At 61.9% G+C, this 11333-nt stretch overlaps 1 protein-coding gene across 7 annotated transcripts in view; it reads left to right on the forward strand.

Moving 5' to 3' along the window:
* DIS3L2 (DIS3 like 3'-5' exoribonuclease 2) overlaps nucleotides 1-11055 on the forward strand; it is a 348816-nt gene extending 337761 nt beyond the window's left edge. For 6 of the 7 annotated variants that reach the window (XM_027047786.2, XM_027047801.2, XM_027047776.2 and 3 more), the window contains 6 exons: nucleotides 532-618; nucleotides 3570-3717; nucleotides 4110-4240; nucleotides 4411-4515; nucleotides 5913-6014; nucleotides 6699-11055. In XM_027047786.2, coding sequence (XP_026903587.1) covers nucleotides 532-618; nucleotides 3570-3717; nucleotides 4110-4240; nucleotides 4411-4515; nucleotides 5913-6014; nucleotides 6699-6827 — 702 coding nt within the window. In that variant the 3' untranslated portion in view covers nucleotides 6828-11055. The remainder of the gene's footprint in view (nucleotides 1-531; nucleotides 619-3569; nucleotides 3718-4109; nucleotides 4241-4410; nucleotides 4516-5912; nucleotides 6015-6698) is intronic. The other variant, XM_053215958.1, reaches the window with a different exon arrangement.
* The last annotated feature ends 278 nt before the right edge of the window (nucleotides 11056-11333 follow it).

The raw sequence follows: 11333 nt of genomic DNA on the forward strand, positions 1-11333 counted from the left end.
CCATGGGCCATGCTCCCCACCGGGACCAGGCCAAGGGAAGCCAGTCAACACCCGTCTATCTATGGGCAGGGATCCTGTGGCCAGGGATGGGCGGGGCTTGGGTCCAGAAACTTTCAGTAAGGGGCTGAGATAATTGGAAGCCAGAGAATGTTTTTTATGGTAAGTAGGGTCAAATGTTTCCTGCCTGGATCTAAGCCTTATGGGGCTTGGGGACCCATGACTTCAGCTCCGATCCCACGGAAGGGAGGCTGTTCCCATCTGTGCTGTAAGCCTGGGGTGGGCAAAGAGGCACCTTAGGTCAGACAACTGGAAACCTGTCTCTCCCTCCAGCCAATAAGACACGGACTGACCTCAGAGCAGGACATGGGCTGGGGGCTGCTGGCCCCCTGCAGCCCACCGTGGCCATCTGAGCATGGTCGAGCCCCTCAGCATACCCTTCCTCCCCAGAGCCAGGTCTCAGATGGTCAGAGGGTGACAGGGGCCCCAGAGCCAACCCAGGCTTGACTGCATATCACACGGGTTTGCTTCTAGGAAAGTCTGACCAAAACATTTGGAGATGACAAGTACTCACTGGCCCGGAAGGAGGTGCTCACCAACATGTGCTCCCGGCCCATGCAGGTAAGGAGGGGCCTCATCCCCATCCTCCGTTTTCTCTTAGGAGCATCCATGGCCTCCACACACACAGGAACTAAGGGGAGGGGTGGGGAGCACCCCCAGGCAGCACCTAGGACAGGTGAGCCCTGGGCTCCTGAGCCTGATCTGCCTCCTACACAGACTTGCCTGCCTCATCTGCTCAAGGACGGCTTCTACAGGGCTGTTAAAGGGCCTCGTTTGAGCCTCACTGCCCCCTTCGCGTGGCCTCTGGGGCTCTGTTTCCTAGCAGAAGGCAGGGAGTCCCCACAGGGTGTACGCTAAGCCTTTGGTGCCCAGTCGCCACAAACCAGACCAGCTTAAGGAAGGGAATGGGGGCTGGTCAGCAACTCAGTTGGACGGGCACCCCGGAGGGGAGAGATTGTCTTGTCTCCTGCGGCAGCCTGCCCAGGGGAGCAGTCATCAGCCGCTACCACGGCTTCTGGACCCCAGGCAGAATTGTCTCCCTCTCGCCAGCTAGTAGAGGAGGATTTAGACCATGGGCCTGTGTCTGCAGGCAGGGTGACAGGCTGGCAGCCTAGGAAGTAGACAGTGAGCTTGCTCCTAACAGCAGGTGTCAGCCCTCTGGCAGGCGCAAGCATCTTGGGGAGGAGCCACCCCACCAGCCTGTCAGGTCAGCGGGAGCCACAGATACTAATGGGACCAGCTCTGGGCCCCAGTCTGGCTGAGGGGCAGTGACAAACCATTTTTCAGGGGCTCAGGCACTGCAGATTCAATCTGTTCACAGGAACCAGGTCACCTCAGCTGGCCACAGCCGATTTATTTTCTGACAGTCATATTTTCTGCCAGGAATGGAGTCATCCGGGCCCGTGTGGTCTGGCTGCCTTTCCCCTGCCCCCAGTCACAATTGTCTGCCCCCACCAAGCCCCTTAAAGCCACACAGAGGGGCAGGTGTGCCTGTGGCCAAGGGGCTCGATGTCACTCTGCCCTCCAGTTACTCTGAGATGCAGTAGCCCCTGGGTCCCAAGATCTACCTGTTGACTGTGCCGTGAGGGCTAATTGGGCTCCCGTTCCCTGCCCCCAGCCTCTGGAAGGCATCCACTTCCAAGGTCAGACTAGCCCTGGAGCTCCACGGAAAGGAGCCTTCCTCTCCCGAGTCACCCAGAGCCTTAAATAGAGTGGACTTCTGGCCTTGCCTGCCAGTAAGTGACCTTAACAGCCAGCCTTTGTCTGGGGAGCTGATGGCAGGGGGTTGTTGGAATTTCTGAAGTGCCCCTGTTCTCCCAGTCCTGAGAACTGGGACAAGGACAGGGGACCGGGCAGGGGCAGCAGCAGTGAGCACAAAAGTCCCAAGTAAGGTACTGGAACTGGGCACCAGGGCTGTCCCCGGAGCATCTGGTCCCTGGGAAAGCCACAGCCCTCACCCATCCCACCCTGCCCAGAGACACCTTCTCCAGCCAGAAAGGGGACCAGGGCCTCCGTCCTCCTCACCCCTGATCATCTGGGCCACCCCCGAGAACAAGGCCCAGACGTGGCTTGGAGTGGAGGCTGCTCCCACCTCTCCCGGGGACTTGCCCCGGACATAACCCAGGTCCCAGCAGGAGCTGGAGGGGAAGAGGTCTCAGGGAGCTGAGCAGGCCATCCCCAGCTGTGCCCTGGATTCCAGGGCCGACGTACACAGAGTAACTGGAGCCGGCTGTCCGTTTGGCCAAGTGCACAGGCGGGTGTGTGCAAACAGGGAGCAAGTGAGTGAGCACACAAGGGTGTGACTTTGGCCCTAGATGAGGAACCTGTTCTCTTGGTCCCAGGCAGCAGCGGCGTCCTTGATTCCCAGCCCCGGAAGCTTGGGGACCACTGGGCAAGCAGCTGCGGGGACGGTGGCCAAGGCTTCCGGATGGCAGAACCACTATGGGCCTGGAGCTATTTGCTGAGCCCCTAGAGAAACTTGGCCTCTCTTCAAGCACCCCAGTCATCGTTTCCTCCCCTGCAGAAGGGCCTTTTGAACTCAGACCTCTTGAGTCTTGGCTCAGGGCAGCTTGTCAGGGACAAGAAGGGCTGAGGCCGGTGGCTGGCAAACCTCTCCCTCCCTTGGCTGGTGCAGGGTTGAGTATGGGGGGGTACAGAGGTGCCAGGGTGCAAGCATCGCCTCTAGCAGGACAGGCATCGGGGCCAGAGGGCATGAGGTTGGTCACAACGAAGACTAGGCCTGGGCCACAGAGGAAGAGCCAGGCACCCCCAGTCGATTTCATTCTAGGCGGGTAGTAGGAGTCTTGGGCCACGTGATGGTGGTGGAGGTGGACTTCGTGTCCTTGCAGAGCCCCGTAGCCTCCACGGGACGTCTGCGGCCCCTTGTCCAGCATGGCCACAGGCCTCCCCTCTTCTCCCTGTTGCACAGTAGCTGCCCCATCCCCGTCCCGTGGAGGGGCAGACCAGAAACAGCTCCCTCCTTGTTGCCGGCGGTAACAGCCCCGAAAACTCGGCAGTGGCTGGCGGAGGGGGAGGATGAGCTCCTGCCCAGCTGCCCTCACAATTCAGCAGGTGGGCGGCCCTCCCTGAGGGCTTGGGTGGCCGGTCCCACAGGCCTCGGAGGGAGGAGGTTTCCAACCATCCTGAGGTTTCCCAGCACCCCCTGGGCCCCACAGAGGCGGGGTGGGCCCCTTACGGTGCTCTTTGGCCTGTTCTGCGTGCTGCCATCACGAAGGGTCCGGGCAGTGCAGGGCAAGGCCCACGTTTGTCTTCAGCAGGAGAGGGGCATGGGCATCTCGTGGCTCTGCACAGCCTCGTGGCAGCCACACTGGTCCCCTTACAGAGGGTGGCTCCTGGCCTCCTCGGGCCTGTGGTCGGCCACCTACAGCCTGGCAGTTCAGTCCACCCCCAAAACAGCCCATCATGAGACTCTGAGCATCACAGCCTGGCAGAGCAAACCCCGCCCTGACCCGGCCTGGCCAGGTTCTAAGACTCCCCTCCCATCCCCCCAGATGGCACTGTACTTCTGCTCGGGGACGCTGCGGGACCAGGCACAGTTCCGGCACTATGCCCTCAACGTACCACTCTACACCCACTTCACCTCCCCCATCCGCCGCTTTGCTGACGTCCTGGTGCACCGCCTCCTGGCCGCCACTCTTGGTAAGACAGCACTGGGGTAATGCAGGCTTGTGCCCACCTGAGGGCTGCCCAGCCCCAGAGCGGGTCCCATGGCTCTATGTAGAGACTCCAGGGGGCAGACGGCCTGAGCAGCCGGGGAGCCTGGGCCCAGAAACACCCTCTGTGAGCATGCTGAGGGTGGCTGCAGTGGGGCTCATTAAAATCCTATACAAAAGCCGGGGCTCGAGGACCCCAACCATGGCTGCCCACCTTGCCGGAGCCTCCGGAGCTGAGCAGCAGGAAGGCCTCTGCCCTGCATGGGTTTCCCAGGCCCCACCTTGCCTGGGCAGGGAGCACCATGCTTCCCGTCACCCAGCCGTGGCCGGCACACGCACAGCACCCTGCCAGCTGCCCCGCACCCACCCTCTTCCCAGGCTACAGGGAGCTGCCGGACCTGGAACCCGACGCCCTGCAAAAGCAGGCCGACCACTGCAATGACCGCCGCATGGCGTCCAAGCGCGTACAGGAGCTCAGCACCGGCCTCTTCTTTGCCATCCTCGTGAAGGTGAGGCCACCGGCCTGGCAGCCCCTCCCCCTCACCTACCCCACTCCCCCTCCTGGGCACCTGTTCACGAGGCGCCCTTAAGGAGCTCATGGGCCTTCGGCAGCTGGGGTGGGCCCTGGGGGTGATGGCATGTCCTGTGGCCAAGCCTCGGCTAGAGCTCCGTTCTGCAGGAAAGTGGCCCCCTGGAGTCAGAAGCCATGGTGCTAGGCGTCCTGAACCAAGCCTTCGACGTGCTGGTGCTGCGCTACGGGGTGCAGAAGCGTGTCTACTGTAATGTGAGTGCCCACGGCCACCCAGGCCGGGGTTGGGGACCTTCCGGGCAGGCACAGTGCTGAAGCGCACCCACTATGACATGGGAGCCGGGGACCTCGTGGCGTCTGTTGAAAGCCCTCCCTCCTCTCACAGACCCACCGAGCTGCATCGACCGCACACTGTGCTTTCACGTGCGTGTCCCCCAACCCTCTGCTGGGGTCTCCTCCATCTCTCTCTGGTCTCTGGGGGTTCCTGGCCCAGGGACACACGAGCGTGGAGGATGGGAGCACAGCGCAAGGTCCTTGATGTCCTCGTGTGCACCGGAGAATACAAGCTAAGGCAGTGACAATGGCGTGTGGCAGCCGAGTGTATATACCCCCCCCCCCCCCGACCTTGCTACCCTCTGCCGCCCGGCGCCAAGCCCACTTGTCGAGCCACGCCGGGACACCCAGCTGCACCTGCCTAGGGTGAGGGATCCAGGCCAAGAGTCAGGCTTGGGCCCCTTCCCGAAGGACCCAGGCAACCAGAGAATGGGCCCCACCCTAGCCAGTGCAGGGTGGCGGAGTGTGCAGGCTTTGGGGGTGGAATTTTTTATAGGAATGTGAAGGAAGGAAAGATGAGACAATGATCCAGGGCCACTCTGGAAACTATGTCCCCTGAAGAGAAGGAAGAGACCGGCCCTTGCCTTGGGTCCTGCCCTGTGTGATTATTTATTCAAGGTTCTTTCCAGGGGCACTTGGTGCCTGTGCCAACGCCATCTGAGGGGCCTGTTTCAGCTGACCTTGTGGTTGGCAGGTCACCACCTGGCCCTTGACCCTGGCTTCGACTTTCTTGACATCCAGAACACTTGGGGGAGCGCAGAGCCCCGCACATGGCGTAGAATAAGCATGGAATTAATACAGTGGAGCAAAGCGGAAGAGACAGAATGGAGTCCAGCTGGGATCAATCAGGGCTCTCGCCCTGAAGTTCATTGAGCAGCACAAGAGTTCAGGTCCAGGTCATCAGACAGATTTGGGTCTGCAGACAAGCCAGCCCTCAGCCTGTGTTAACAGACCCGGCACCCGCAGGGGGCGGCACCCCTCGGCCTTGGGCTCCCCGGTCCACCTTGGGCCTCAAGTGGACAGCCCCTGATGAGCCAGGATAGGCCCAGCCCCTGCCACTCAGCACTCGGTCACCCTCAGGTCCCGCCTTAACGGAAGACGGCCTGGCAGGGCCTTCCTAAAGCTGGCCGGAGGGAAGAGCCAAAGGTGGGGGTGGTCCGTAGTCAGAGGTCAAGCAGCCGTCTGCTGGGAGCGGGGCGGGAGCTCCTTCAAGGCCGGTCGGAAGCTGCCTCCCAAGCAGCGGGCAGCCTTCCAGGGTCAAAGGCGGGGAGGCGGCACGCCGGGCTCGCAGCCCACAGCACAGGCGTGTGTACCCCCAGGCGCTGCCCCTGCAGTCCCACCACTTCCAAAGGGTGGGCAGGAAGCCGGAGCTCACGCTCGTCTGGGAGCCTGAGGACCTGGAGCAGGAGCCGGCGCAGCAGGTCAGAACCAGGGGGTGGGGCAGCTTTTCCAGAATGCCACTGTGGGCCCGCCCGCCCCTCAGCTCTCGAGGAGCCTTCCTCCCGCGGCACCCCTGCCCTGCCCGCCCTGCTGCCCCTCCTGCGCCCCCACCCCCACCCTCAAGCACTCGAGCTCCCGGTGGGCTTTCAGCCTCTACCTGCGAGACCCACACGGCTCGCCCACGCTACCTCCTCCGGGCCACGGCTTTCCGGCACTGCCTTCCCTGCCTTGGGGACCCACTGCGGGGAGCGGACGGGGTTCTGCCTGTCCCCGTAGAGCAGGGTTTTCATTCTGGGGGTCCTTTTGAGAGTCCGATGAAAACTGCGGACTCCCTCCCCCAGAAATTGCACGTAAGGTCTGAAGCCACAGCACGCTCTGAAGGCCAGCCCCAGACCCCGGCTGTTTTTGCGGACACTGAGCGCTCACTTGTGCGCCAGACGACGGACACAGCCGTGTGTGCTTCCCTCACTTCCCACCAAGGCCCCCTGGCCTCAGTCCCCGAGCAGGCTCGGCTTACAGATGGGCAGACAGAGGCCTAGAGGGGCAGGGCGAGTGGGCCTGGGGCCCAGCTAGATGGACAGTGGCAGGCCCTTGTCCCTCCCGTCCCGTGGGACCGGCCCCTCACGACCCGTTCGGGTCACCACGCTGGCTCTGCTCTGCTGCAGGTCGTCACCATCTTCAGCCTGGTGGAAGTGGTGCTGCGGGCGGAGACCTCGGCCCTCAAGTACAGTGCCATCCTGAAGCGGCCGGGCCCCGAGGGCCTCCCGGGCCCGCGGGACGAGGAGGAAGCGTGACGGGGACGACGGCCTCCAGCCCAGCCGCACCCCGCCCACACCACTGCCCCACCCGCTGGCTTTTAGGAATAGGACCTTTTGACACCAAAGGGGATTTTTAATTTGGTTTTTAACGACTCAGGGTTTTTGTTTTTATTTCTTCATTTTGTTTTATTTTTGCAGCTCAGTTTTTAAACAAACCGGAGAGGAGAGGGTGGGGCCGGACGGAAGGCTGAGGCCCGGCTGGTGCTTAACCAGAGCAGAACAGGACCCGGTCCTCCTGGGAGGCCAGCCCCTCTTCTGCCTGCCCACCCACTGCCTTCCCCTGCCCAGGAAACCAGGGGTTTTCAGCAAATCAGTGTCATGGAATAAAATCAGGTGTGAATTGTGGTCCGGTGTGTGGGGCACCCCTGGGAGGCCAGGGCCGCAGGGTGCCCCTTGGACCCAGGACTGGGGACCTGGCTCGGGCTCCACCCCTCACAGCTGAGCTGAGATCGCCACCCTCCGGAACCTTTCTGTCAGTTCCAGGATGATTCACAGAGCTGGCCACATGTCACACTGTTGCCAGGGCCTCATTCTGGCTGATTAGAAATGTAATTAGTATGCAAGACAGCAAGCTCAGCCATCACCCTGCCTCAGGTGGCTGTGTCCGTCCCTGCCCCCACCACTTCCTCTCTGCCTGCTGGCCTCAGGATGGGGGAGGCATGGGTCCTATAACACTCCCCCCCCCACCCCCGCTTCAGGTCCTAGGCCAGAGCTCTGAGTGGCCCTGTCCACACCCCCTTGGTTCAAGCTGGCCCCTCGGCACCTCCAGCGCCCGTCCCAAACCCCGGCCGCACCCCGTGGGGTCCCGGCCTGCCAGAGGGAAGGAGAGCCCTCAAACTGGCCTTCCCCACCAGGGATGGGAAAATGGGTGCCTGGTGGCCCTAGGCTGGCCTAGTCACCTGCCTGGCATCGTCCTGAGCGCCCACCAGTGGCACCGTCCTCGGGGACCCAGGGACAGAGATGGAGGGCCGTTGGGCGGTGCTGTCTCCCCAGCTGGCCTGGCCACGGCCTGCACTCCTTCCCCACCTAACTGGGAAACCACAGATCAGCTTCCCTAGGAGCTGCCAGGAGCGAGGGTGAACGGTGCCCCTGGCCCCGGCTCCACCGTGCCGTTTCCTCTGGTGTCAGTATTCAGCCCATTTGATCTGGCGGCAGTGAATTTCCTTCAAAGAAAAACTCAGTACGATACCTGGGAGGAGGGCCTCGCAGGAACCGGAGGGCTGATGGAGCCGCTGCTTTTGTCCACCGGCAGGCCATGGCCCGTCCTCATCCAGCACCGGGCTGGGTGTCAGAGGGGAAGGGAGGACACCGTTCGGTTCCTTTCTCTTCCTCCAGCACCCTAGCCAGCCTTCCAAGTGTCCATCTTGCCACCCCCTCTCCGTTCCTGTCCCCAGAACCTTCTCCTGCAGCCAAGTATCTGGAAAGGAAGATGGGCGAGGGTCTGGTGGTTTGGCATTTGGAGGAGGAGATTTCTGGGCGTTTGCTGTCCCGGGCAGCCCGACAGAGCCCCGGTGCTGTCCCTGAAGGCGTCCCACGGAGCCTGGGAGCTGGGGGCAGGGCAGAGCCCCCATGGAGTGGCACCCCTCAGGGCAGCGGTGTGTCAGAGCAGCCGGGCTCCCTCTCGAGCAGCGTGGACTCAGACTGGACCCCCCTCCCGCTGCTCCAGTGCCCCCCCCCCCCCCCCCGAGCCCTGGAGAGGCATAGCCAGCTTGGTCAGCAAAGAAGATCTTGGCTCCCGGCACTCGCTTGGGAGTCGCCCTGATGCGCTCTGGAGCCATGGGGGCCATTGCGGCCCCAGCCCACCCCCACCCCATTTGACAGAAGTGGAAACTCTACCCAGCAAGGAAGCAGGTCTCTGGCTAGAGTGACACAGCGAGACTGCCCAGCCAGGACCAGGGCTCAGGCACCTGCCCGCCACTACACCCCCACTGCCTATGGGCCCAAAGGAGGCAGCCCAGCACCCTCCACAAGTCACCGGAGTTCGTCTTCATCCCCTCCTCCGGCACACAGGGCTCTGGCGGAAGCCCACGGAAGGGGCCGCCCCTCCTGTGTCCCCACGTGATGGAGCTCTTGACAAGAGGATGACCAGCACAAAACCTCGTCAAAAAGGAAGACTTGCTCATCCCTTCGGCTGCTCCAGAACCACCGCACGCTAGTACGGGCAGGAGCCCCAGACCCCACGCGAGGCCCTGTCTTTCTCACAGGGCCGCCTCGGATCACCGTGCAGCGGGAGGTGTCATGCAAATAATGTCACTACAGGACGAGGCTCTAGCAGAGCTCCGAGGCTGGAGAGCGTATTCCCAGCCATGAAGGGACAGTAGCCAGGTGACACATGGGCCCCACACGGGTGAAGAAACTGAGGCTTGATGGTATTGGACTTAACCACGAGCTGTGAAGGTCAAAGTCATTCGGGTCGGTCAGAGAGCACTGAGAGGATGTGCAAGAAGATGCTGGACAAGGAGACTGCATGGACCTTCTGAGCTGGCCGGAGACTCTGCACTCCGAGGGCCGTGAAGAGCCACTGGAGGTTTCCAACCAGAGCTGTGCCACAGTGCGGCCTCTGTGCCTTCAGTCAGCCGTATGTTCTCGGGGCCGCTGTCCAGAGGGCACTTGTGTCACTAGTGCGGCAGGTGGTGGTGATGGCATGAAGGTAAAGCGGGAGGGGGAGGTCGAGTGTGGGCAAAGCCTCAGGGAGCAGACTGCTGGCTATTTGCAGGCGTGGGCCCTGAGGCCCAGTGCCATCCGGATGGTGGAGGGCGTGGGAGGCTGGAGCGCAGGGGAGCCAGCGAGCTGGGACAGTGAGGACTTTCCTCACGGGGGGAGCAGATGAAGGGTGCAAGCCAGCTAGTGTCTCTGCTGAGAACAGACCTGGGACGCGGGGTGGGGGGGAGGTGGGGGCAGTACAGAGGCTGGGCGGGGCTGGAGGGCTGGGGGGGGGGGGGGGGGGGCGCAGCAGTAGGGGTAGCGGCCGCAGGTAGATGTGGGAATGCCGGGCTGGGCCCTGAAGTGCAGGACAGTGGTCCTCTGGTCGGGCATCGTCAGCACACAGCCCGGACCGGAAGCCTGGAAGGGCTCGGGGCTGAAAATCCAGGGTCGGGAAAGATGGGGAGAAGGAGCCAGAGAGAGGGGCCCTTGAGCCTTCAGGAAAACTCCTGTCTTTTGATTACAAAGAAAAGAAACCCAGTGCAAAGTGGCTCTGGGAGGAGGGAACTGGTAGGAAGATTGGATGTGAACTAGCAGAGGAGGGCGGGAAAGCCCACCGTGAGGGAGGTAGGGACGCACCATGCCTCCAGGTCACCCTGAGTGGCTCTGTCTCCCTTCTCCGTTTCCTCTTCCCTTCCTCCTGGTGTAAATCACTTCCTCCACCACGACCTTCTGGAAGCATGAGCTCTGTATCTTGTAGCCCACCCTCTTGGAGAGAAACCGACACCCTCTCCCAAGTTAGAGAGACCCCAGGAAAGAATGGGGCGGCTGCCCACCCCTGGCCCATCAGAGAGCCGTCACGGGGCAGAATGGTAGCTCCTGGGGTCTCTGGCAGTTGGGAGGGATGGGTAAGAAGCTGGGGAGCAGGTCCCAGGAAGAGGCCACACCACTGGGGAGACACAGCACCAGATGCCCCCCGCAGCTGCTGCAAGCACAGAACAGTGACGGGCCCCGAGGTGGGAAGCTAGAAGCCAGGTTGGAGGGACCGTGATAATCCAGGCAAGGTGAAGGCCTGAGAGAGGGAGCAAAGCCCAAATGTCCCGATAGAGCTGGCACCAGCAGGTGCCGGAGTCACGGGCAACATTGGGCTCCTCACGGAGGAGGCGGAGAGGAGCGCCCTGGGGGAGTGGGGGCAGAGGAGGGGTGGGGACAGCAAAGGCCAGAGGTTGGATTCCTTCTGGGGACAAGAGAGCCTCAAACGCTGCTGCCGGGGGTTGAAGGCATGAGGCAGAGTCGTGCAGCACGTTGGGGCCACGCAAGTGGTGCAAAGCAGCAATCCTCGCAGCAGCCGAGACAGGAAGCACCCCAAGTGTCCGCCAGCACAGGAATGGATAAAGATGTGCCGCATACACACAACGGAATATTACTCAGCCACGAGGGAGGACATCCTGCCAGCTGTGACACCATGGGTGAATCTGGGTGACATCACGCTAAGTGAAGTGTGCCAGGCACGAGACAAATACATGTTCTCACTTACGTGTGGAGTCTAAAATCATCAAATTCGTAAAAGCAGAGCAGAATGCTGGTTTTCAGGGCCAGCCGGGGCAGGGAGGAAGAATGGGGAGGTGTCGGCCGAAGGGTACGAAGTCTCAGTTGTAAGACACGCCAGTTCCGGGGACCTCGCGTACAGCATGGTGATACAGTTAACGATACTGTGTCGTGTGCTCGAAAGCTGCTAAGAGGGTAGATCTTCAGTGTCCTCACCACAGAGAGAAAATGATCACTATGAGGTGATAGATATGTTAATTAGTTTGATTGTGGTGGTCATTTCACAATGTA

Source organism: Acinonyx jubatus, chromosome C1 (genome assembly GCF_027475565.1).
Source record: "Acinonyx jubatus isolate Ajub_Pintada_27869175 chromosome C1, VMU_Ajub_asm_v1.0, whole genome shotgun sequence".
NCBI lineage: Eukaryota > Metazoa > Chordata > Mammalia > Carnivora > Felidae > Acinonyx > Acinonyx jubatus.